We start from the raw sequence: 26,663 nt of genomic DNA on the forward strand, positions 1-26,663 counted from the left end.
CAGACATCAAGAAGAATCTTCCTCTCAGAAAGAGCAGTGCAATGGCATAGGCTGCTCAGGGAGGTGATGGGATCACCGCCCCTTACAGTGTGTAAGAACCATGGAGATGTGTCAGTTAGGGACATGGGTTAGTTGACATAGGGGCAATGGATCTACAGCTGACCTAGATGACCTTCAAAATCTTTTGCAATCTTAATAATTCCATGGAGACAAGAGTTGTGGAGGTATGTCATATTTGCCCTAATTTTCTGCTCATGCCTGAGGCTGTGTTCATGCCCCATTTTCCTGGTTTACAGCGGCTCATCTTCTGCTTCCAAGCTCTTAACCCCAGGTTCTGCAGGCAGTGGTCATAGTCAAAGTGGACAGTTGGCTGGGAACAGAGTTAGCCAAAGCAGAAACACAAATGTCAGCATGTCTATGAGTGTAGGCTTCTCTCTGTGGGCTCCTAACTCTGCTGAACTTTGATGCACAGCTACAAGTCAGACCTCCCCCAGCCCATCTGCACTAAATCAGAATTTGTGACAGTTCAGTATGACACACAGAAATACTCTTTGGGATGGAGATGTAACGAAAGGTAGGTCTGGCCTTGTTTGTTTTATTTCTTTGGGGTTTTGTTCAAGAATATATTTACCTTTTAACTGACAGGAAATCATTTGTTGTGGACTAAAATAACTTGCCACTAATAAAAACAAGTTTCTTTCTCTGCTTTCTGTAGCAGGGAGAAGCTGAAGGAGTGATTCTGCATTTGGAGATCTCTGCTGAATTCATCGATCTCAGCTCAAACCAGTGTGCAGCACAGCCACTGTGGGAGAAGCAGAACAAGCAGTCAGACCATCTGTGAGGCTCACGGTGTGCCACCAGGGCGCTGCACAACATCTCCAGAAGAGTAGGCTTGGAAAGGCCACAACTGCGTCGTAATCTGCTCCATGTGAAGCATCCATCTGCTGTCAAACTTTGGGGAAATTCTTTGCCTGGATTGGCTTCAGACATTACAAACAGGGCCTCTTTTGAGGCATGACCTACTCTCCAGGGTAAGCTGCATGGTCTTTGAAAAATAGTAGATTTAGCAATGTATGCTTTTAGCTAGATTTAACTATCTGTGACTGAAGGTCACAGGGGCTCCTAGCCATCTTCCTCCCTTTGAGCCAATCTTCGGCAGTAAGGACTAATTGGATGGACCTCCTGGGGCCCCTTCCAGCTCTGTTTCCTGAGATATATTTGTATCCTGCAAGGGGGAAGGCTCAAGCTGATTGCTTTTACTACAGTTTCAACTGGAGAAATTTGCATTAGAAACAATAGGAAAAAAAGAGACCTGGCATCTAGAAAGGTCTCTTCTAATTCTGGCATATTGTTCACTTCATTCTCTGCCAGAAAAAGAACATTTTCCTGCTGTGTGTTTTCTGATGAAATGACCACTGCCCTCCATAAGTAGGCAGTGAAACTCACTGCGTAAGCATCTCTCAAGAAATTATAATAAAATAGCTATTTTGAATATATCTTTACTTTTTACTCATATTGGATAAATATTCATTCTAATGATTTGGACATGCCTTCTGAGCTGACAATCTTTGCTTCAAGAATGTTCCTTCGAACGTTTACTACTTGTAGGAGCCATTCTGAAGAAATATATTAGTGCAGTCCATTACTGTTGCTTAACCACATAGTACGTTAATCTGACCAGCCTCACCTCTGCTAAAGAGAGCTGAACAACTCCACTCTTCTCTTTATCTAGGAGATGAAACACTTCTGAAAAGTAGAAAAGGTTAAAAAGAATAATTATATGTAAAACAGAGAGATCAGCAAGTCAGACAAAATGTAGAGGACTGGCCTTTTGCCATGATCTACTGGAAATCTAGACTGGTTCTGTGAGAGCATACTACAGCTGTTCTTTTCTCTTACAAGTGATCTGTATGTCACTTCATGGGGCAGAATAGTTACATCTATAGCAGCAAATTGAGAGTTGGCAGCAGGACAGCTACAGCATCCAATGCAATAGTATCTGATCTGATACGGCAACAAAGCTGTAAATCGGGCCTGAGTAAGGACTCTAAGTGATAAATGAAACCATTTAGATGGTACAGGTTGGTGGCCAGAGCACTGAACATAGAGTGAAGATAACTGTAAAGTAGAGGAGTACCCCCTCACTCAGTGGTCATTCAGACAGAAGACATTTGCTATTCCTCTTCTGGTTTCTCAAACAGACACATTTTTAATGACACCCTCCCATTTCCAAGCGAGCTGCTACATTCACAGTTAAAAGACACCGAATATTTAATGACACCCCAACATTTTCAGGAATTCTCCTTGATTCATAAACAAAGACACTTACTGAACAGGGTCTCTAAGCGGATCATGCAGGCCACAAATCCATCAAAGTCAATGGTCATCTTGCTGCAGGCGTAGCGGATGGCAATGCTCTGCTGCACCTGGTTGTTGAGCACAAAACCTGAAGGCATAGGAAGAACACAAATCATTGACGCAGCTGTTACTAAGCCAAGTTCTCCCACAGCATTTTGTCAGGCTGCATATTTCACATTGTTTCACAACATAAGCAATCCTATATTCCCCAGATAAATCGCTAATTAGCGAGTCTCGGTGCTGTAGCTGAATAGCAGCAATTGCAGTAGAGCCAATTTCTCTCATAACATACTGGGCTGTATTCAGGCCCGTATCAGTGCTATTTCTGCCTCTGAATCATTCACATAGACTCCATCATGAAGAAGAGAGATTAAAAAAACCCACAGTGCTCCTGTAGATAGGCCTGAGCTGGCAAGCACTGCTTCAAAAGTGAATAGCACACAGCAGAGAGGATCTGGCTGGGGAATGTCTGGATCAGTTTTGCTCTTTCTCCACTGTAGAGATCAGTGGTAGAAGGAAATGCAGGAAAAAGAAGGTTTGGACATAACTCTGAAGGGAACAATTAGATTAGGAAATAATGAGGACAGAAATGCAGCAAGTAATAATCAGAAAAATAAGAAATAACCACAACATGGACAAAAATGTCAGTGGTTTTGAATGCAGAACATTTGAGTTTTGATGTGTATAACAGCATAAAGGACTGCTGGGGCAGGAGAACAGCACTTGCAATGCTCTGATTTAGGAGATGGGAGGGAAGCAAAGCCATGAAAAGTCCCTACTGCACTCCTGGTGCTTTTGAGTGGAGAACTGCACCAGTCCAATGGCAACCCTAAGTCTCACCTGCCTCGCTGAGAGCATTTCGCATCTCATGGGAGTCAATGGTACCCGAGTAGTCTCTGTCCACCTTCCTATAAATTACCTGCAGTAGAGGAAATTAGGAACATGGGAGCTCTTAAGTAACATGCACACAACCTACAACCTCAGGTTTCTGATGGCTGGGATACACTGCCTTTTCCAGCTGAAGCTCTTGAAACATTAATGAGTGAGGAAAGTGTTTCAAGTAGCTACTGGTAAGTAGGGTAAACTGGGATACACATTCCCGTGGGCTGGCAGCTTGCCTGCTTCTGTGTTATGTGATCACAGACAGGCCACTGAGGAAAATATCCTATCACTTGGCAAACACTGCAACAGATAAAGTCCATTTTTCTTCATATTTCAGATAAGATGACAGATGCTTCCTATTGCCAGCGGGTTTGTTATCCAGAATTAGAAATCACCCAGACCTACAGCACAGACTGAAATTGGCTCTCAGGTCTGCTCTGCCAACAGCAGCCCCAGCATGGAGGAGAGCTCTCCTTAAGGACCTCTGGGACAGATCCTCTGAGCTAACCAGCATCAATCAGAGTAGCAGCAGGTACCAACTTGACCTTCCTTTAGACTGCTTGATTCTGGGTGAAATTCTTGGGATACTGTATCTTCTGTCAGAAAGAAAATAATTCAGCATGTGTATAGAACTTAAAAATACAAAGACAGGTTTTTGATAGGTCCTAAAATACTTCTTCTGCATGCTGTTGCTCATAGTAAAGTTGCATACCTTAGTGGTGTGGAGACAAGCTCAAATGAGCTTTAATGCAGCAGGCAGCAGAGAGAGGTGCCTTTGCCAACAAGAAGACAGAGTTGATCTGGTTTTCCAGGTTTTGCGAATTATGGAGAATGGTGGGGCTAACGTGAAAGAGGATCTGCTTGTGCCCTTGTAAATCAGAGATATTTCTTTGGCCCCAGAACAAACTCCAACTATATGAGAAGGAAATCTTCCATGTATGTCTTTACCCCACCCATATTTCTGTATCTTTACTTTAGAGCTGTGAGAGAAGGAGAGACAGTCAGAAATATTACATTACCAAATACATCTGAATCTTCATCCAAAGCGTCTTGAATTCTGTAAGTCCCAAGGAGCCGGTCCCATTAGTCTTGAAATGTTAAGTAATGATTCAAAAATCAGGATTCCTCTATCCTCACCAAAACTGGAGAGTAACCAGTGATTAAAAATAGCTCACCCAACACAGTATGGTCTTGATGCAATAGAAGTTCTCATTTATAATGCATCTCCATCTCACACAGACATGCCTACAGCTTTATATTTGCTTAGCTAAATGTATGCCAAGAATTTCCAGGATACCTGCATTCTTGAGGAATGGTATATGGGATTGCCAAATACACAAACACAATTTTGTGCTGCTAAGAACAGGTTGAAGTCTTTTGGGAAACAAACAGTTGGCCTTGTGGTGGACAAGCATTAGAAACCAGAGGAAGGAACTGCAAGTGAACCGTAGCAATAAGCTACAGAGCACTCATCTGTGACCTTCAGGGTCCTGAACATCCCTTCCTATGGGAAATTATGGATAAATGAGGAGTTAGTCCCTATGATGCTGAACTTACCGAGCTGCTCTTACGGCTTTAGGAGGTTGCAGAGTGTAGGGCAAAGGCATAAGTTCTCCTAAGAGCCAGTGCACCACATTTAATCCCTTCTGACCTCAGCGTGACAATGTCATGAGACCAGCGCTAGTGCAACCCTGTCAACATGGCTCTTGGCCCTACTACTTGGCTCTCGGCCATCAGGGCAGTGCTGGCCAAAAGAGCTGACTACTTTCCCTTGGCTGTGCAAAGCTCATCAGCTCCCACATGTCCTACAAATTATACAGAATTGGGAAGGCCCTCCAGTTTGTTTCTGCTGCTTTGGGCTCTGTGTTCTAGGAGCAGTACCTGATTTAGAGGTGGAAGCTGAGCTGTGCTTAAAATCTGCCTCCTGCCAAGCATGCTGTACATGTATCTGAGACTGCACTGGTGGTGTGTCCAGGCAGAACGTTCCTGCTTCTCTTCCTTGCTGTTTTTAGGGAAAGGTTTAAACAAGGAAAGATACAGAGCAGGTGAGAGAAGCAGCTGACTATGAGATGATTCAGGTTTCTGCCACTCTAAGCTGATAGAGCAGCTTGGCTGAACTTTATGTGCCAGGACAACAGAAACGTAACCTTGGCCTTATCTGATCAAGAAGTTTTGCAAAGGAGTTCCAGAAACTTTAAAGGCGATGACATCCAAAGGATACATCTAAAAGGCTGATCATCTCCCTGCAAGTGTTAATGTTGAATCCATCACTTCTTATATCCTTTCCTGTTGAAAAGAGAAGAAAAAGTCAAAGTCGGGAATACTTCTTAGACAAAATTCTTTTCTGTAGACCATGCTGGAGTTGCTATTTGCCTTCAAATCTTGATAGCAAAGTGAATGTTCTGCAGTTTCTTCCACCATTTCCTTCCAGCTGATTAACATTACATTTTTAAGAGGGAATGCACTGGATTTTGGGACTGGTGAGCCTCTATCTGTCTACAGAAGATATACAGCAAAATAAAACTATTTTCATACAGTGAAAGCAGATGAAGATCTCCTGTGCTCAGGCTGAACACTGGTGGTACTTCTGAAAGGGCAGAAGGAACGTGGTGCCTCTGCAGGACAGTGGCAAGCAGCTGTTGGAAGTAGAGCACCAGGTGATGTTTTGCCCTTTGCTGTAGAGGTTCAACAAGCCAGGAGAAATTCAGCTGGGACAAAACTTCATTTTTCCATCACCCTTAGCTGACAGAGCTGGGTTTTGTCAGCACAGATCCTACTTGTGTGCTGAGAGATTGATGTGCAGGTGTCAGTTTGGACCAAAGGCAAACTTTGTGACTCATCATTTCAGCCCATACCTCTGAGCTGCATTCAGTGTGAATCAAATAATGGTACTTACTCTTCGCCAAGACCCTGTTTAGAATAGTTTGAAGTTCAGTTGCAGTCACTTCACAGTCCTGGACAGAAAACATGTTTAAAATGTTAAGATGAAAAGCATTTGAAGCAGACTATATTCATTCACTGTCACCCTACTCTAGGGCAAAATCTTTGATTTTTTCCTAACTCTGCATTTACCTGCTGACATCACATGAAGGAGATCCTCAGAAACCACAAATATTTCCTAGCATTTCAAGTGGGAAACAAGTGGTTTGTTGGGTGCCACGGGAACGTGGCCCAGTAAATGTTAACTTTTTTATCAGATTTGACTGAGTGGGATCATTGCTCTTGTTCCTTTCTCAGCTAAAAAGATTCAGGAGAGCATTTGATATTTTTTAGGCTTATGGATACTGCAGTCAAACAAGACTAAAATTGCCAACTCAAAACTCACAAATGCTTTTCTAACTAACAAGCTGTTTTCCCCCCCAGCTGCCACTGGCCACCTGTTTATTAAGAGCGCATCTGAAGAGGCAGCCACAGGCTGGCACAGCAGGTTTTGTAGATACAAAAATACAATAACAGAGAGAAAGTTCAGCCATCAGCTCTCTGTTTCCTGGGGCTTCTAAACAAAAAGGAAGCAATTGAACAAATAGCCAATTGTTGGATTTATATGCTAACTCCGCAGGCAATTTATTTCACCATGGAATAATATTTTCATAGTCCTCACTCCCATCACCCATTCAGTCATTCCATACCTAGTATTGCTGAGTGAACAAATCGCATTTTGCACCAATAAGAGGAAAAAAGGTAGTAGAACTGTTCTATTGTAAAATAAATTGAATTGAAGCTGTGAGTTAATAAAAGGGGAGAACTGCCTGTTTTTTGAAGACCAGGCAGAAAGAGGAATTGGCAGGCCAAATATTTGCATAATCATAACAGCTAAAGGTCCCATTTTTTTTCCTTTCATTTTAATCCACTTACCTCTCCAGAGAGCTTTTGAAAGAGAGTCTTGAACTCATCATCTATATCTTTGTTATCAACGTGAGGCTAGAGGAAAGAGATGACCGAGTTTGTGGTTTACAACATGGTTCTTAAAAGGGAGATGTGGATATCATAAAGGAGCTTTACGATGGATTTGTTAGAGAAAGGGGAAAAGAGAGCTTGCTCTACATAAATATCAAGAGAGAAGCATTCCATAAATCCTTAGATCACTCAGTGCCCTCCCCATCTTCTGCCTGTACTGGATGAAAGATCAGTTTCACGTGTTTCAACCAAGCCTGGATGTATGCAGTTTTTGTGCCACATGAGCCCAGGTACATGAAAATGGATGTGAAGCTAAGCCATAGGGGCAAGTAAAGAATCTCTGTAACCAAACTCCATTTTTCCTGAGCACAAAGTACACAGTAGGTATTTACCTACCATGATCTCAGCTCAGGAGAGAAACAAAAATCTCACATCTGTTTTTCCCCACTACGTGGAAGCAAAGTCTATTACAAAAATAAGTCTGTCTAGTTGGGGTGTTTACCTCATATGGTTTTGCAGCCACCATGTCACCAATCATCCTAAGAAAAACAAACAAATAAATTAAATAACTAGAAATTATGACTCTATTTCTTCAAACTGTTAGCAAAATAGGATTTTTTAATACAAACAATGTACTAAATGTACAGAACAAGCCTCTAGGTTCCCTGTTTCCTATGTTTGCAATCCCTCCTCTGTCTGTCCAACTTTGTCAATATTTTTCTTGGGAAATCCAGCCTTGTTCTTATCTTGTATCCAGACTCCCGGTTTTTCATTCAGTGGCTGCTGTTGATACCATCACTTTTAAAACCATTTTACTTTCAGAACATTAATCTGCAGTCTTTAATTGTGGGAACTTCTGCTACATCTCACGCACCTGAGGGATCTAGTTACTACTTAAGTGCTTGCTAGAGGCCACTTGAAGGGCTGTGTCTTTCTAACATGGATGTGCATGTCACATATGGTAGACTGTAGAAGAAAACAGGTCCTAGAAATCAGCCTATTTTGCTGATAAATTGCTTGTAGATAGAGCATAGAACTTTACCTGTATGGGTCTCACCAGCAGAAGAGAAAGCTTTACATAGAAGATACTCACTGAGTTTTAACCTTTTTCTCAGAAAAAACTCGAAGGCAGAACTCTCCATTTTTGTAAGGCTCAAATGTGGATGGCACAATGAGATACTCTCCTTTGGGCAATTTAATGCGGCTGGAGACTTCACGCAGGTTGATGTAAGTCTCAGATCGGGCTACTGGTTGGTTCCTTGTGAAGAAAGCACGGTTCAGATGAATGTCTCTGTTATTTTCCAGCTGTGGGAAACATGTTTTTGTTAGAAAACTTTTGACAATTCACTGTCAAGCCAGCACTTCTATTTAAATTTCAATGCTTAAAATCCATCTCAAGCTTTTCTTAGCATAAAATAATAAATGTGTGAGTGATGGCGTAAGAGGTAGCCACCAGGGTCCTGTCATGTGAGACAGGAAGGCAGGTATTTAGAAGGGGAAAGTACCCTTTTCTATAAATATTTTTCACATGCCTCTTTACAGTGATATAGAATACAAGTTACAGTGGTATGGAATAACTAAAAGGAACATAATGGTCACTCAAATCTGGTCAAACTATTAACTACTTGAGTTGTCCGTGTGATGAGTAATTTTTGGTTTCATAGGCTGCTCTTGGACTAATTTAAATTTCAGAATGCCTTTCAGCATTTGATGGCATGAGATAGACCTCCTAATTACACAGGAGTTACAGTTTCTGATTTCTTTAGACAAGCAGAAAAGAACAGCAAACAGAACAAAGTGGTAGTAGACAGAAGGGTAAGGCTTATGGGGCCAAATTAGATGATTTAACCAATTTCTGTCAGTAATACTAAAGCCGTTCCTTTGGAATATGGCAAAAATTGTACTTAATTTTTCCATCATATCAGTATTTCATTAAATATGAAATGTTGTATAGCTCACAAAACATAATACTGATATAACAAGAAACGGCAGTGTATGAATAACGTCTCTTCTTTAAACCTCCTCTTTGTGACTTTTGCTTCACAGAAATATGTTTCAAAACATATGATTCAGTGATCCATAATAACTGCTAAATAGTTGTCACGAGGTGTGGAACATCAGATGCAGATAAGATTTCTGCCTAAGACCGGAACATAAAATGATGTTATCAAAAGCCTTAAAGTAATTCGGTATTTTTGTCATAAACTGTAGAATAAAATGCTTTTTTCCCCCTACTTTGTTCAAAAGATAAGATTGGATTTGTTATTTATTCAACAACGGTGTTCTTTCTCCCCATCTATCTTAAGCTAGGATTAGACTGCAAAGATTAAGAAGTCAGATCCCATATCTTTTTCAACATATAAAGCGCATTTTCCCTTTGCATCTGCAAGGCTGTTAAAAGAACACAGTTAATTGCTACACGACCACACATTCATTAACTGAGGAGGAAGAAAAGGGCTAAAAAGCCTAGGAAAAATTGGCAGTGCAGAGTGCTGGGCCTCAGTAATGAGTATAGGCTATTCCTGCTGCCAGACACCCCTGGGGTCTCTTTCTTTAAGAATGAAATTCTCTTTAACTTGTTATTGACATCTAGGAGGATTTGGGAAGGCTGAGCTGTGTTGTTGTTGTTGTTGTTTTTCATTACCAGAAGCTGTAGCTCAGAACTATAAAAGGAATGGATCCACAGAGTCTGGCATTTCTTCTAAAAAATATTAGCTACATTTTCTAAGTTTTAGAGTGCAGAGACTCTGCCTCCAGCTGTACTAAGCAGACAAATTCTGACCTCTGTTGTACAAAATAAGTGGGAATCAAATTTCAAGAGGTATAAATAGGATTCAAACATCTGTAGTAAAGCTTTGTGCCCCAGTCCCTTGGAACTGGTTGTTTAGATGGTGAGATTGTTGTCCAGTGATAAAGATGAACTGTCATTAGCAAGCAGCAAATCCTCCTGGTAGCTAGACTGGCACAAGAAGTGCCCATCTGGAAGGAAGAAGTCTTCAGCAGCAATTACATACCTCCTGTGGAATCTGAAAGCAAAAAAAGAGCTGATGTCCAAGGGTTGCTACATAGGCATTTCTATCATTAGGTAAAAAGAGTAAGATAACGTCTTCTTTGGGCACTTAGTTTTCATTTCCACTTACTACCACACATTGTAGTATCAGTTAACATGAAGATCTAGCTTTTGCCAGAGCAGTACCAAAAGACAAATGGGACCTTCATCCAGAGGAATCAACACAATACAATTGCTTTTCTCCAGATATGGTGCTGTGAATGATACTATCAGTTGGAAATATTACAGTAAGCTTTGAAATGTTCAGCCAGGAAAGTCAACGGGTTGGCCCTACTTTGCTAAGATGAAAATGAACAGACCTAAATCTACCAGCCTGCTGTTACAGGAATGCTGATGAAAGTGCAAGGCTGCTGTCACCAGCAAGAAGCCTGAGGATGACTAGGCTGTTGTAAGGCACGTAAAATAAGTAGCTAATTTCAGTGTTTGGCCTTTCCTATATTAACTAAACATGTGTACATTTGTACCTCTGAATATAAGGTAGGTTTTTCAAGATCAAATAGCAGTCTCAGGGGTACAGTTCCCAGCAAAAGCCAAAGAGACTGTGCTCGCAAAGCCAGGAAAAGCTGTTTAAAGTACCACCTATACAATGCTTCTGAACTGCCCGAGATGGCCCTTTGGGTCTTGTTTGTTTTATCCAACATACTAGAGGGTCAGAAGCTCAGTGACAAGCTACACAACATAAAAAAGCTTTGCAAGGCAGGTAGGGCTGGGCACACACATTTTTACCCCATATAATACAGACAACGGCTATGTCCTTGGCTGCAGCATCAACTGCAGTGATATAAATCTACAGCAGTTCATGACCTGAGAACTTGGATCATAGCTGTGTGCCTACATGAGATGATTTAGCATCCATTTCTTTTAAAAGAAAAGCCTCATCTTGCTAAGAGTCACCAAGCCTACTCTATGAAAAAGATCACATAGGAGGCAGATGGCATGAAATATATATAAAGCAAAAATGCATTGCTATCTTCTACGGGGCTGTTCTCAGAGATAAGAACAGACAAACACCCTTCAGGTGGAAATCCTAGGATGCCAGTAGGCTAGGATACTTGACAATCAACAGCAACTCGAAAGTACAAGGCGAGAACAAATAATATATACAAACACTTCGGCCCTAGAGAATATCCTTCCTAGTTTTGAATCATCCCTTACCAAATATATTAACAAACATCAGTGACTCCCAGTCTGTGATGGCTAATAATCTTTATCCAGAGAAATCTATGGGACACTGAATTTCACCCAAATACGATGTTGGGAAGTATAACACTGGTTGGAAATTCTTGTATTTGCTTCTCTGCCCTTACACCACAAAAGTTAGAGACAGCACTACAGACTTTTTCCCTATGTTATATCTATGGAGACAGAAGCAATCCTGGGAGGAAAAAAAAAGACCAAAAAAAACCCCAAAGCTGAATCAGAACAATAACATTGTAGACAATGGATCAAAACAATTTTCAAATAAGAGGGCGAAAAATAAAGAAAATGGTACTGAGAACTGGTGATAAGCTGTAATCAGAACCACTTATCTGGAACTGCCAGGCACCCTGATCCTATCCCCATTCTGATTTTGAAAGAGAAGGCTCCCATTGAGCCTGTTGCTAAATTAATTGTCTCCAGTTTTACACCTGTTCCCTGTTAAAATAAGACAAATACTGAGCAATTTTTTTTTTCCTGAATCTTCCCATATTATGTTGGTCAGAAAGAGGAGAGAGAAGGTTTTCAGCCATCTTGCAAAATCTAGTTCTTACTGAAATGTAGTGTTGAATGTCAGGATGAGCACATGACTAATTTCTGCCAGGGTAACAGTGAATAAAACCTTCAATGAGGAACAAACTGTACCTGATAGAGTGAATAACCAATACTAAGCAGACCTTCTCCCATTCTCTTCTGTCTCCTGCGGTTCTTCTGCATCAAGCCCACCAATATAGTACAGCACGGCTCATTCAAACTCCCTTCATGATCATCATCCGGCTCATCCAGCTGGATTTTAAACTGGGGATTGATCCAGTATGTTGCTAAAAAGCCCCAAGGCAAAACAAAAAGGAGGAGATTTTGTTGTCATTGAAGCCAGAATGGTTGTCACTACAATTACAGAGAAAATCTCTTTGGATGGACAGTTGCCTGGAGTTTATCCAGACCTTTCCAGTACATTCCATGGTTTTTATGTGTTTCGTGGCAATGCTGTATATCAGTTGGAGCCACAGCAAATCAAAACACTGCAGTATTTCCTAGGGTGTAAGGACAAAGAGGGAGGAGCTGATACCATTCATTCCCGCTAGTCATTTATCTTCAGGAAATGTCCTTGGCTAAGGATAGTTTTGTTTCAAGAGGACCAAATATCAGGCATTCTCTCCAGAGGCCTAACCTGAAAATGAATGTGAGGCAGCGCTACTATTGATCTATGACACTTTCTGGCTTACCCAGCCCTTTGGGGAATTACTCCAGTAAGCAGCAAAAGCCATGTAAGTAGGGAAAGCACACAAAGGGAAAAAATATAAAAAGAATGTGGCCATGAATTAACTGCTCAGTGGGCTGATAATCCCTGACAAGGAAATGAGTGTAAATTAGGTCTTGGTTTAGACTGCCAAACTTTGGTTTACTCTCTAAACCACACAGAGAGATCTGTACCTCCAAACCCTTCCCAACTATGGCCACCCCCAGTTAACAGGCAGTTATTTTTGTGGTTTTGTAGTTTATTTCACCAAATGGCCACTTGGCTGGGTGTCCACCTGGGTAGTTCTGGCAACCTCCAGCTGTTGAACCCCGTATCCACTGTCCATTGAACATGGTCAGGTCCCACTTGTTGACCTGGTTGCTTGTCAGTGTGTCAGGAGTCAGGTTGCAGATCTCCAAGCGGGTGAACTGTCTTTGAAAATCAGAAAATGCCATCCTGGAGCACAGAAAGACCATGGTTAGTTCATCAGTCCATAACAGTCAAAGCAACTGCATGTGGGTGCCTCTCCCAATGAGGAAGTAAATGTTGGTACTAAAGAGATGCCCAAAGCTCTATTTAATCAAACTCTGAGTCTTAGGACTGGCTTTGGGGAAGCAAAATTTCCTGCTTCCTGAATGAATGCTATTTCATGAAGACAACTGTTCTCAAAAGCTGTTATGTATTATGGGATCAGTGGTAACATTTTCTGTCATCTTCAGTTATGTTCAGCCCCTCATGGGTTGTGCTTTCTAAGTAAACTCAATAAAAATGCTGTACCAAAACATGCAGCAAAATGCTATTAAGTGGGAGCAAGAATTGATCCTTAGGAAAGAGTCACTCTGCAGAAAAATCATCTCAGTTTGGTATATTGATTTAAAACTTTTGTATATGTTTATTTTTACCATTTCTAGTAGGTGTGTGTGAGTAACAGACCTCCATCACTTCATGCTGCAAGCAGAGGTCTGTTCTCAGCCCTCATCACTTTATGTCCCACACAGCTGATTGTCCTGAAAGATGGCAGGCATTTTTCTTTCTGCTCTAGGACAGTGATATGGCTTCAGCACTGATCCACAGAATCACCTAGCTTACACCGTATTTCCATCAGGTTTGGGTAAACAGATTCTTCCCCTGTTGACAATCTAAACCTTTTCATTAGTGAGTAGCATTCAGGCAAAAAACAAGACTCAAAATATAAAGTATGTGAGGCTCGTTCCTGCCACATCATTAATTTTATTACCATCTGGTCTCTATATTTTGAGTAAGCACTGAATTATTCAAGCTCTAATAAAAGGTAATATTTAAATGGGAAGGGAGATAAACAAGAGGCTAACCACCTACACGAGTTAACTCAGTGCTAGCAGTTTCTCTCCATCCAACTGAAAGCACTGCTTAAAAACCACATTTGCACATACAGCATCCAAACGATTGCACTAATTAATGATGCTCACCAAAATTCTCCATCATCTACTTGCTTATCCAGAGCCTGTTTTTGTTTGGGATCAATATAATTCCATTCAGGAGCACTGTAGACAAAGCACAAAAGCAACCTGCTCAGTTGTATTTCATTCTGCAATGAGGTCAGAGAGTGAGCTTCTGTCTTCAGTCACAGTTGGCAAACATCTATGTATTTCTACAACAGTTAGACCTTCTGCCCCTTCCAGCGGAGCTACACACTGCAACATAGCACATAGGACTGGAATCAGACTGCAACCAAAACTGCAACAAATAAGCCTTGAACTGAGGTGGCAGAAAATGTAAATATTGCAGGCTGGCTGGACTGAGTAACACGCAGCCCAAAAAGCAGGGGAAAAACTTTACAGGTATAAGAACAATAGAGAAGACTGATATTCTCCCTAGGGAAATGACATAAGCTCAGCTGCTGGGGTTATCAAAAATAAGAAAGCAATAAGGTGGAATTAGAACAAAATCCTGCAAAAAGCATCATTCCTTCATTCCCACTCCAATGTCACTGTGCAGCAAGCCAGATTCTGACTTCATCTGCTCCCATGTGGCTGTGCAGTTCAGTACCTGTCTCAGTAGGATTGTCCCATAGTAAAGCAGGTGCAGCAAGACCAGGATATGGTGTGTGGGGACAGAGACACATTATCTTAGGGCTGAGCAAAGCAGCTCTGATAAAGATAGGAATAATTACAACGTTTAACCATATCTTCTATATCAGCACCAGTACTGTGGTCAAGCAAGGAACCTGAGAACTCAAAAAAGTGCTCACAAAAGATACATCGAGGCCCAAATAAAAGTAGAACACATACCATTATGAAAATAAAAATAAGTGATTTGTTGTTTTTGCCATTCCTGTGAGAATCCAAGCACTGACAGCTTCTGACAGCTATTCAAGCTTCTGGTCCTCAGTTGAGTCATCATCTTTTTTATTAGAATTCTCCAGTGTGAATCACATACTGGTCAAATATAGAACTCCAAAACCTCAAAGCTGACATAGGGGCACAGCAGTGTAGCCTTGCTTTGTTTTCCAGCCATGGAATTGGTTTGCCTGTCCTGCTAAGGTCTTGGTAGCACCAGTGGGATCTTCTGAGAAAAGTCATCTTGAGAAATGGCATGAATAAAGCTTACTTTGGACTACCCATGGTTAAAACATGGCCTGTCCTCTCTTATTAGAAAGCTCCGCCTGAGGCAGGGAAGAATGTCCACTGGGCAGAACAGATCAATATCTAGCCTTGCTAACGAATTAATAGTGCTTACCGTCTTTCCTAAATGTGCTTTGTGATTTGATTAAACTGCATAATCTCAATTTAATTTTCAAAGGATACCAAAATACATAGAAGAGGGAAAGGCAGGGGCATATAGACACCTACTTATCACTCCACGCTCCAGTCCATTCTACTTCACCCCAGGGATTCCTAAGCCTCACAAGTTTCTCTGGCCGTCCTCGGTAATAGACCTAAAAGATCGACAACAAACAGAACTTCTGCACTCCCATTACTCCAGTCATCATGGAGCAATTACTTTTCAGTTGAGGATAAAACACAATTTGTACTTGAGTGATGCAGTCCATTACAATTTACAATAGTTAAAAGACATCTAGATGTCTTCCACTCTTATTTTTACATTATCCTGTGCCACCAAGTGAGCCATTAGCTGCAACACTCATCATTTCATATAATGAAAGCAACCTGCAAGGAAAAACATCAGCAATAGAACAGCAAAATATCTTCATCCTCAAAAGGCACTGCACTACACAGCAAGGTTGTAAAGAGATTATTTATCAGAGACATCTCTGTAATGATTCCAGTTCCAGAGAAGTATGAATATCTAGGGCAGGTTAGGCAGGTGAGACTGATGGAGCTGTTTACTAAAGAGGCTTTGAGTCCTTTTCCATTTGAGCTGATCAGCAAAGCACACACTCCCATCCCATGTGGCACAAGAATTTGCAACATTTTAATTTGGTCAGTCACAGAAAGACATCAGAAATCTGAAGCATTGCAGGTTGTTCTGTATAATGGCAGCTAGAAACTCTACAGACAAGCTAGATGAGTTGTGGAGAAGCTGGCTTACCTCTTCTGTCCCAGTCACAGAATAAGCATGTCCCTTCACCAGTTTCAGACTTGTGATTGCTTCTGTTTCAGATGCACGAGTTATCTGAGACAAGAAAAATATACTGACTTAAAGCTACATATTGTGTATTGACACAGCTTTCATGAGCAGATTAATATGGGAGTAGACACCTAAGGTGATAATGCACAATGAATATCAACATTCCCAATACAAAGTATATAAAATAGAGGTAGGAATCATGGCAAGAGTTCACCTCCAGAGATTCCTGCCTTGAACACACAGTCCTAGCACAGCAGAGACTCAAGGATGTACCATGAAACTTAAATCTAGAGCCAATTCCCAGCTTAGGTGACAGACCCAGTCACCTGCAGAGATGTGTTCACATCAACTCAGCTCCAACCTGCCTTGCTTGAACTGGGATTTGAAATGAGATTATACAATAGGATATGAAAGGTATCGAGTTTCCAAAACATATACAAACTGGTCAGTAACATAGGAGATCTTGTATGATAGGCGTCAATTATATTTTTAATTGGAAAACAAAGCCAAACCTTCACACCTATGCCTACATGAATCCAAGTATGATGTGGACAAAACCCTGGAGGAGCAAGGAAAGTAAAGCAGTGGCAGCCTCTTACATCAATGGAACAGCCAAGCAGTGATCCAGCCCTCAGGGCCTTCTGGACAATTTGGTACAGGTTTGCTGGAGCTCTCCGCAGGTCATAGGATTCAGAGATGCCTCCAGTAAAATCCTCAAACCCCTCTATAGTGGACCCTCCAGCTAGAGCTTCATAAGAACCATTCAGCCTGCAGGAGAGATAACAGAGCTGTGTGAGGCCATTTCCACTTGCAAGGATAGAATCACAGAAGCCTTAGAGTTGGAAAGGACCCTCAAATGTCATCTAGTCCAACTCACCTGCAATAAACAGGGACACCTACAGCAGATCAGGTTGCTCAGAGCCCTATCAGCCTGACCTTGAGTGTCTCCAGGAACAGGGCACCAACTACCTATCAGGACAACCTGTGCCACTAATTTTGTTGTGAAAATTTTTCCTTATAGCCAACCTAATTTTACCCTCTTTAAGTTCAAAACCATTTTGCCTTATTACCACAAACTCTTGCATCTGTCCAGATCTTTCCTGTAGCAGCCCTTTAAATACTGAAAGGAAAACATGCGTGCTGCAGAAATAAGGGCTTATAGTGTAATACCTATTGGTACATCTGATCAGTGTTGTGACCTGGGGCCCCTTGAAACAGAAGCTTGGCGATATCCTGTCTGAACCTAGAGGAAACTGTAAAAAAGGAATAGTGGAACAGGTAATGCTTTTAAGTGTTGTCTCTAATCCCATCCACTTCTGCACACTCAGGTTGGCTGTCTCCCATCTAGCCACATACTTGGCATAGGCCTTCTCCAGCAGTGCACTCCAAAACTCATTGCCTTCCTCTGAATGTACAAAGAGCAGCTCTCCATTCTTGGTGGGCAGCCGGTCGTCTACCACAACATCCACCCACTCTCCATACTGCCAGAACTGATGAGAAAAAGAGAGGAAGAGGTGGTCAGAGCTGGTGTGCACATTGCTACTTCATGCTACTACCTTCCTCTGCTGTGTCATTGAGGCAAGTTCTTCCTAGTCCTGTGAAATGCTGAGTAGGCTCCTTAACACTGTGTCATGCCACTCTAAAAATGTTGCAAGGAGAAATCACCCAAAAGAGGAAGAACTTGGTACTGCTGGTCCCTTCTGAAAGTACTGGGAAATGTATGAAACACTGCTAATAATCATTTTTGCCTGGGCATTTAAAGCATTTTCTCCAGAATTTGTTGCAGTCATGGAGGGAAAGGAAAGAGAATAATTTAGATGACATTCTCTCTGCCGAGGTGAGCACAAGAATGAGTGGGAAAATGCAGATCATGGCTTGAACAGGCATCTAGTCTATGAGAAAGAGCCTGTGTTAGCCTGGGAAAACAGGGAAACTGCCTCTAGCTGCTGCATGTAGAAGAAACTTTTGTGAGAACATGCTGTATACTCTGTTCTGCTTTTCTCCCCTCCATCAATGTCATTTACATGTTGTAATTATTAATACTCAGCTTGTGGGGGGGTGGGGGTAGGGAGAGGAGGAGGGAATACTATGGCTTTCCTCTTTTATTCTCAATACCCTGACCAGACAGTTACCTGGAAATGAAAGATCCCAGCATAGTCCTCCTGGAAACTCTGAGCCTTAGGAACAACACGGTGCAGAACATCTGGATTCAAAGTCAGAGATGCAATGGCAGCCAGGAGCCAGCAGTCACCTGCAAACACACATGATCCACAGTGGAAAAGTTTATTAATGAATAGCGTCTTGTTGAGCTGTTCCCTACACCAGTATATCATGCTCCCACACAGATCAAAGCACCAGCATTAAGTGCTCTGCAAGGTCCTACCAGATTCAGCATTGGTTCAGCAGTTCATTCTTGTTGTGTTGTTTCTCTTGCTCAGTTTCCACTCACCCAGACCACATAGGTATTGCAGGGCCTCTGACGGTGATCACAGTGGTAATTTTAGTGGTCTGAATTGAGCTTTGCCGTTTTGATTTTTTAATGAGCCTCTGAAAGCAGGCTCTTTTAGCTGAGATTTTTAATACCTTCAGGAGTCCAACAGCAGAGCCAAGACAAAGGAAATTTCAGTCTGTGGGTTGCAAAGCCTGGCTGAGAAGCACAGAGTTAATGACCTGTGCTACCTCAACTAGCCCCAAGCCAACGCACCTGGGGGAAGCAGATGCATACACGTGTGTGTGTGTTAGCCCTTTTTCTGGACTTGAACCAGCTCTTAGGATTATTACTTCAACTCTACTTGTGAGTCAGATGGAAACAGAAGTGCAGTGGGAACTCTAGAAGCAGGTGAGCCCTCAATTTGGCTCACTGCTTATCCTGGAAAGTAGGGGCATGGGCCCTTACTGGAGACTGGCTGTCTTACAGCTGTTTGCTGTGTAGCTTGCTTGTTGTGTTGGGTAGGTGAAAGCCTTCACTTGCTACTGGGAAACTCAGAGACCCATGGATTTCTTAGTATATTTGCTTATCACAAAGAGCAGGAAGCACTTTTGTGGCTTCGGTGTTAATTTCTGAGGCCTGCACAAAGCCTTGGAAAAAAAATTGCTCGGAGGTTGATAAATCTGTCCTGATTCCCCACTGGTTATCTGTGCTAAGACACAGTTTCTTTGCATAGATGCATAATATGCTGCAGAATGAACTGGCATAACAACTCTTACTTTATTGAAAGCAAACTAATCAAGAAACCAGAGAAAGTTTAATCTGTATAATGAATTAGTATCTTAAAGCAATAGTTAACTATTCATATTGACTTGGGCGTTTTGTTTTAATACCACAATTACTCTAAATCCTAAGATGATATTCTAGAACTTACCCAGTGCTGGATGGTTTTTGTTGCCTATGTACCCCGCTGGGAGATACACAGGTGCCTCCTATGAGCTGAACCAGAGGCAGCTGCTCCCAGTCAGAGACTGGAGAAACACCCATGAAGAAGTTCCCTCCTTCTGTAATGACCTGTAGCCACCTGAGCTGGCTAATTCAATAGAGGTGCAAAACCCTCAACCAACCAATATGTGTAGTACAGGCATTTCCAAAGGGAAATGTAGCATTAGTAGGTAAAAACTCCACAGTCTTCCCTGGCACGGCCCTGTGCCATCCTGGCTACCACTCAGGCAATAACATTTAAGCTGGAAGGGGTAGAAGATGGCTGGGCTGCTTGCTTATCCTAACCACCTGCATTTCCTATCAGAAGAGGCTAAAAAACCTGTGCTACTCCTCTTATGCAAGCAAAGTTTGAAGAAGAACTGAGAAAGAATAAATGCCACTTAGAGGGGAAAAAAGAGGAAGGCTAAATCAGAATAAAAAGGGTTATGAAATGTTTAAAGTGGAATTTGTAAAATGTGGCTGCTGTGCATATAGAAAAGTCCAATAGCATCAGCCTCTAAAATGACCACAGCCTAAAAACTTTTGACATTCCTTTTCAACCCAATTATTTTGCTTTCTGTAGGAGAGGACTCAATTCACTGGCTTGGGAGGTTCCCCCATAGCCCTAGGTACCCTCATATGAAACAAATAAAACTGTTGCTGTTTTAATTTCTACATTTCCCTGTAAATGTAGAAATAGCATTGTAAGTCTGAGGAGTGGGTCATCAAAGAAGGAAGATGAAAAGTCTTATAAGGTTAGGCCAGCAGACCTAATTTTTCCCGCTTCCTCAAGCTTCTTTTTCTGCACAGAAGGCTGCTACCAGGTAGAGTAGAGCAGGATTCCTGGTGTCCCCTGTTGTGTCCCTCTGCCCCATGTAAGACCAGAGGAGCTCTGTAGCAAGGAGTTGGTGCTTTCCCAAAATGTAACTGGAAGGCTTACTTCTTCCTGGTTTCAATTTTTTTCCAGCTGGTGGAAAGGGAACTGCCGTGGGCTTTGCTGAGGAGGGTGTATGTTTGATGCATAATTAGAAGAGTCAGTGAAATGAGAGGGGTTTCCTTAAATGCGTTATTTACTTCCCTGACTCAGAACTGAACACTTTTAGAATCTCATTCCTGTGAGATGCCAAATGCAGCATGAAATCCTTCACAGCTTTCCTACGGTATATGAATTAACTTCCTAGCATCTGAGAGGTTGAAAGACATTGGCCTGCCACAAACACACCATGCAATCTGACTTCCTGGGAAGCATTAGGGGCAAGCTGGCTTGGGAAGAATTCTAAGTGGGAAACATGGCCTTAAAAATTGCTTTACCTGCCCTGAGCAATTCAAAGTCCTATCTCTAAGCCTTACTCAGGGTCCTAATACCTTTTGCTAAGACTGTGGCAGAACAGCTATTAACTGTGTCCCCTGAAGGGAGTCAGCTGGGAATTAGCCGCTGTGCAGTAACTTGGTAAAACAGGAAGGGATGCTCCGATACAGATGGTTTGGAACCATTTTATACACAGGCAATGCATTACATTCAGGTTCCAGTGATGCTGGCTTTAACACAAATTAAAGAGGATAGAAGAAGCTGTCCATATTAAAGAGCAACCAAGATGAAACCTAAATTGCACAAACCGTTTCTTCTCATACACCTCAATGGGATTTGTCCTTATTAGTAAGTTTTCTCAGCCCTTCTCAATGACAAATCCACAGGTTTTTTGTTGTCTGGTGTTTTTTCATTGTTCTTGTTTTAAGTACAAGTTTCCATTAAGTGTTCCTTTTTTTCCCCAAAGTTCAGCATTGTTTTGCTGACAGCAGCTTTAATAGTTCAGTTTGCAGCTGTGCCTGCAGTGTAGCATGGCAGTACGGTGTCCCCAGAAAGGCAGATAATATAGGACAGCAAAAACCTGTCCTGGTAATAGCTACAGGTTATAAGTCATTTTATATAAGCCCAATTCCTGGATCCAAAGCCATCCGTAATGCTTGTGAAGTCCAATTTTATTTAATTTGAAACGAGCAATTATGACCTTGAATTTGTGGTATAGAGGTTGAATTTGAAAACCAGCTGTGCATGCCTAAACATATACATTTATATACACACAAACACATGCATATCCCACTTTGAAACACCACTTTGACTATTGGGGTAATTGAACTAGAACCTCTCCTTACTCACACATGCACTGCTTTGCCTCTCTTCTCAGCACTGCAAATGTGCTTTGTGGTTTACAGACAACCAAGTCACTGCAGTGGACATTGAATCCTTGCTGGCTTGGGAGCTGTGCAGCTCCTCTATGTTGATGTTTACCCAAGCACACTGCAAGCACAGGAGCCATAAAATTAATGAGGAATCTGATTAGTTTCAGTTGCTGCAGAGCAGCACTTGGTTTCTGTTTAGTTACTAACAAAGCATCCGCAATCAGAGCATTTGCACTCTTCATTTGAGTTACTGATAGAGTACGTTAAGCCAACAGTCTGGGTGCCTCCAAGATAGACCAGACAGCACAGGAGCATTTCTGGGCTGAATGTATTCTGGCTTGTTGCTGATTCATCAATTCCAGATTTCATATTGGTCTCCAGCCTACCTGTAACCTCCTCAATCTGCTTGTGAGATAAGACACGGACAAGGCACCCATGGGGGATCCTCAGCTGGAGTGCCTTGGTGGCAGCCATATTGGCTCTGCAGGATCTGTACTGGCAGTCCAGAACTATTGAGCTGGTTCAAAGACTTCAGAACAAGAGCTGCTCCATGAATGTAACTGGTCCAGATCTGGAAAACTATATTTAATGAAGAAGCTTTTGAATAAGCTTTATGTTAATTTAAGTTTATGCCACTTCCTTCTCAAGGGCTTCTGCAAATAGATCTGTGGTTAACTTATCCACATAGCTGCAAGGAAACTTCATAAGTCACCTCTAACAATGAAGTCTATGAGTGCATTTCAAGTTATTACTAGGCTATCACAAAGCTATGGTTCAAAGTACGTTTAAAATATTTCAGGTCTTTCAAGTTCCCATCAAACTTCCCAAGCTGATATTCATCTAGCCTATGCTGTTGTCAAAGAAATAAGTTTAATGGAGTGAGACTGACTCTGGGTTTTCTTGTTCCTTTTGTTCACATAAACCCAGACCTGCAGTGTTATTTTTAAAAGAAAAGGAACATGTCACAGAAAATTATTAAAAATAGGCTCTATTTCCCTAAAGGACTTGTTAACAGGTCACATACGAGGCTTATGTAAATATGTAATCAGGGTCTGTTTCAATAGAAGGGTTTCACATGACAGCTTTAATAACAAGCACTTTGATATTCGAGGTATTGGATCAAATTAAAAAAAAAAATAAAAAACCATAATATGCCTCTGAGATGTAAAGCAAACACCTGGCACTGCATTCAGACTGAGTTAAGTCCCATGCCTCTGTTCTGAAGTTTATTTTTGTAAAGGGTCAGCAGGCAGAAGTGACTGTAAACTGCCTTTCAGAACCAAAGGGGGGTTATATTTGCCCCCTCATTGCTTTTTCTGCCTTCATGAGAATATTATTTCTTAAAATGGTTTTCAGAGTCAAAAGGAAGCTCATAACAAAAGCAGAATCAGATTATGGGTCTTTTTGTCCAGGCTTGGGAGGTACGTTTCAGGACACACACTTGGGGTCAGGCAGCCAGCTCCCTCCTCAGGGGCATAGGAGCCACTCTGTCCCAGACCCACCACCACCATTATTTGGTGAGTTTGGTACTGCCTTGTGAAATGAAAGTCCATTTAGCACAGAGGGCTGGGAATCCACAGAGTCATTCAGGAGATGACGGATAAAAGGGTCAGAAGATATTTGCATCCAGTTTCCAGGCTTAACACAAATACTCATAGACTCATTAAGGTTGGAAAAGTCCTCCAAGATTATATAGTCTAACTGCTGGCCAATTGATCACCACCATGCCCATCAAAGCATGTCCCTAAACACCATGTCTACACACTCATCGAGCACCTCCAGGAACGACGACTCTACCACCTCCCTGGGCAGCCTGAGAGCAGGCAATGTTCTTCAGTCCTTTAGCTTGTAAGCTGTCAAGGTTTTATTTCAGGTGGATGGTTGTCGTGGAGATTTTTTCTGCTATTATAGGAACTTTCTAAATTAGAAGTGACACGAAATGTCACTTTTATTACTTATCTGAACAATTCCTCTAAAATACGGTGAGTGATTCCCTGTACTCTGCTCAGACATCCACCAAATAAATATCCTGAAGCACGTGTACAATTGGGCATCTTATTTCCAGCAGCTGGAATATAGACCAGGGAATTTCTTAGTGATCACTTTAATAGTGCTATGTTTACAGGACCAGCACTAGTATTATTTATTACCAGAAACTTGCAGAAATTGTTTGAATCTCATCTGCAAAGTGGATGGGATGGAAGAGCAGAGAGGTCAGGAGTGCTGCAGTAAGCAGCACAGAAGAGAGACAAGCTGATTTTTCCATGTCTCATCTATCAAATTCTCATTACAAGAGTTTCAGCCTTTTTGCCTCTAGATGCAGTCAGGAGAGGCTGCTGCTGCTGCCTTCTGCAGCTGGATCATATCAGCTGGGTGGACAGGGAAGAGGCCAATGCATCAGCTACCAGAGAGAGGACAAAAGATATTTGCATAGCAGCTTTGCTTAAATGATGGCAAGCACTAGAGAAAAATAGGTAGAAAGGAATATTCAGCAAGAAGGGCTTGGAGAAAGTTGCCTGTGATGGATTTTTTGCTATAAGTGTTGTGAGGTGCTGGCACAGTCTGCCCAGAACAGTTGTGGATGCCCTATCCACAACTGGTTCAAGGCCAGGTTGGACAAGGCCCTGGGCAGCCTGGTCTAGTGACTGATTTAGGGGCTGTCAACCCTGCCTGCAGTGGGGGCTTGGAACTAGATGATCTCTGAAGTCCTTTCCCACACAAGCTGTTCTATGATCACACGAATGATGCACATCAAGTTTGTAGTATTTTTTTCATGTATTCCTTACTCGTCTTGGCACAAAATGGCAAATCACAATCCCAGTCCCTGTGCCAAACCAGTTCCTACTCTGTTCCTTGGTATATGGCAAAAGATGATGATGACAGCTCCTCCAGATGGGACACAGGCACTGCAGAGCAATAATAGGTAATAAAAAAGGAAAATTGACTCACCTCTTCCAACAATAACTTAAGAGGAGTGCAGTCTATCCAGAAAGATACTGCTCCCTTGGCTGCTAGCCCTTAAATGAGGGTGAGAAGGGGTGGATCCAGGTTCTATCCATTCTGCTCACACAGGTGCACTGCTTGCACCTAACTTTCCTGTGTTAGGAATGCCTTCTCACCTGGTGCTCAACCACTGGCTCAGGCTGTGTGACCTGGCAATTGCTCTGCACTTGGGGACCAGGTATTTCCTTTGTGTGAAACTCAGTCTTGCTCAGCTTCCCAAGTAAAAGTCCTCTATGGTCAGGTTAGAGGATAAAACTTTGCTCAGTGTCCCTTGACTCTTAGGAGAGATTTTACTGGGATGAGGAATTTTTACATTAAGCTTCTTGTCTTGGAATAAAAATAAATAAATAAATAAATAAATAGGTGAAAAACAAAACGCAGAAGTGTTGTACTTACCCAGCTCTCCTTGGCAAACATCTGTCCGAGTAGCTCCTCCGACTATGAACTGAGGATTGTCACATAACTCCTGAAAAGAAATGTTTTCAAAGTGTGCATCACCCTTCATGGGAAAGTGCAAAAAATATTAAACATACGTAGATGTATTAAAGTTTTATTAAGGAGAAGCTTCCCCTTTCTCCCAAACATTCCCCAAGGGGCAGCAATAGGCAGCCTCTAGGGAGCCCAAAATTCATGCCTGCTTTCCCAGTAGCTGCCAGTTCTGAGCAGCCTGTGCCACTGGGCCATGGAAGCAGGGGCAGTCCAGGACTTCTCATGTGTGCATGAAGAAGAGTCAGACTGTCAATCTCTTCTTGCAGAAGGTGTTATTTCAGCAAGATACCTCTTGCTTCTGTGGTTTTCCAGCTGTTGGTTGCCTCACAGCTATCCTGGTAGTTTTTTGGGTAGATAGGGAGAAAAAAAATAGGCCATAAAATTTTCCCTCTTGTTGCCTTCCCCACATCAGAGGAAGGCAAGTTATTTGTGTGTTTTCATCTTCTTTTTCTCCTTTTTTTCCTTCTTTAGAATCATTAAGTTTGGAAAAGACCTCTATGAAGTCCAACCACTGATCGATCACCACCTTGATGTTTCAGGGGGAGGTAAAATAATGGAGGAGGAGTAAAACACTTACAGAAATAAACGACTGAAAAATGAAAGGACAGAAAAACCTCTGAAGCTGTGATTGATTTACATATTCTGGTTTTAAGGCTTTCAATGCCCTTTTTATTTTATTTTTTTTTTCCCTGATGAAAATGATTATTTTCAATGAAAGGCCATTTGTGCAATGTGTATATTTGAGCTTTAAGAAGAGCTTACGTAAGGCAGGATAGACTCAAAAGTGAACCAGACATAAAGGAATAGCAGGCATTCAGCACCGCCTTTTTAGCATGGATGTGCTCAGGTGAATGCTAACAACCCAGACCCAGCCAAGAATGCCATGACACAGTGTTCTTACCGTGGGCCTCTTCCAGACTACTCCCTGGGTTTTGAAGGAGTAAGGTCCCAGGTCCTGGTATCCCAGTGCAGATGGGCAGGCAGGGAACTCTTCATCCTTGAACAGAGTCCCAGCCTGAAGGCACTTCTGCCTCAGTGTCTCATAGTCCTGGCCCAAGTAGCTGAGGGCCTTCCTGCAGGAACCCAGCCCCTCAGCAGCCGCTCGCTCTTGGCACAGTCTGGTTGCCAGCCCAGCCATACTGCCTCTGTCTGTGGGGCTGAAGGAGGTGTATGGAGCAGGTAACCAGGGTGGGGCACGATGGGAGGAGGCTCAACAAGTGCAAATATGTACCTGGGACAGCAGGAGGCCAGTGAGTGTGGGCACTGGATTATGCCACTGCCGTCTTATTTGCTCAAAAGCTTGTGGACTCCAAGCTCATTTCTAAAGCACATTTCTAGTGGGGATGAGGGAAAGCAGTGGCTTT

At 42.2% G+C, this 26,663-nt stretch overlaps 1 protein-coding gene across 2 annotated transcripts; it reads right to left on the minus strand.

The window, feature by feature from the left end:
• Window positions 1-563: 563 nt before the first annotated feature.
• CAPN8 (calpain 8) lies at window positions 564-26,457 on the minus strand. Of its 2 annotated transcripts, none has more exons than XM_015857281.3 (21): window positions 26,201-26,457; window positions 25,207-25,276; window positions 18,347-18,465; window positions 17,571-17,704; window positions 16,814-16,982; window positions 16,176-16,259; window positions 15,476-15,561; window positions 14,093-14,167; window positions 12,940-13,100; window positions 12,050-12,225; window positions 10,152-10,163; window positions 8,231-8,442; window positions 7,640-7,676; window positions 7,096-7,161; window positions 6,137-6,194; window positions 5,462-5,526; window positions 4,260-4,328; window positions 3,199-3,277; window positions 2,330-2,446; window positions 1,688-1,746; window positions 564-802 (listed from the first exon to the last, which is right to left on the minus strand). In XM_015857281.3, the coding sequence occupies exons 1-21, from the start codon at window positions 26,435-26,437 to the stop codon at window positions 779-781; spliced, it is 2,109 nt and encodes a 702-aa protein (XP_015712767.2). In that variant the 5' UTR covers window positions 26,438-26,457; the 3' UTR covers window positions 564-778. The 2 variants fall into 2 exon arrangements, with proteins under 2 accessions (XP_015712767.2, XP_085397312.1); XM_085541186.1 differs by lacking the exon at window positions 564-802 and adding an exon at window positions 831-1,045.
• Between the last annotated feature and the right edge of the window lie 206 nt (window positions 26,458-26,663).

The sequence above is a fragment of the Coturnix japonica genome, chromosome 3 (genome assembly GCF_054131305.1).
Source record: "Coturnix japonica strain WE chromosome 3, WE-NBRP24, whole genome shotgun sequence".
NCBI classification, from domain to species: domain Eukaryota; kingdom Metazoa; phylum Chordata; class Aves; order Galliformes; family Phasianidae; genus Coturnix; species Coturnix japonica.

What these genes read in the sequence shown, in the direction of transcription:
- CAPN8 (XM_085541186.1), bottom strand. Translation starts at nt 26,437, where the DNA reads ATGGCTGGGCTGGCAACCAGACTGTGCCAAGAGCGAGCGGCTGCTGAG. An exon ending in CTGGGATCTTTCATTTCCAG is followed by an intron (nt 17,705 to 18,346) that starts GTAACTGTCTGG and finishes TTTTCTCATCAG; the next exon opens with TTCTGGCAGTATGGAGAGTG. An exon ending in TTCAAAAGCTCTCTGGAGAG is followed by an intron (nt 6,195 to 7,095) that starts GTAAGTGGATTA and finishes TTTTCTGTCCAG; the next exon opens with GACTGTGAAGTGACTGCAAC.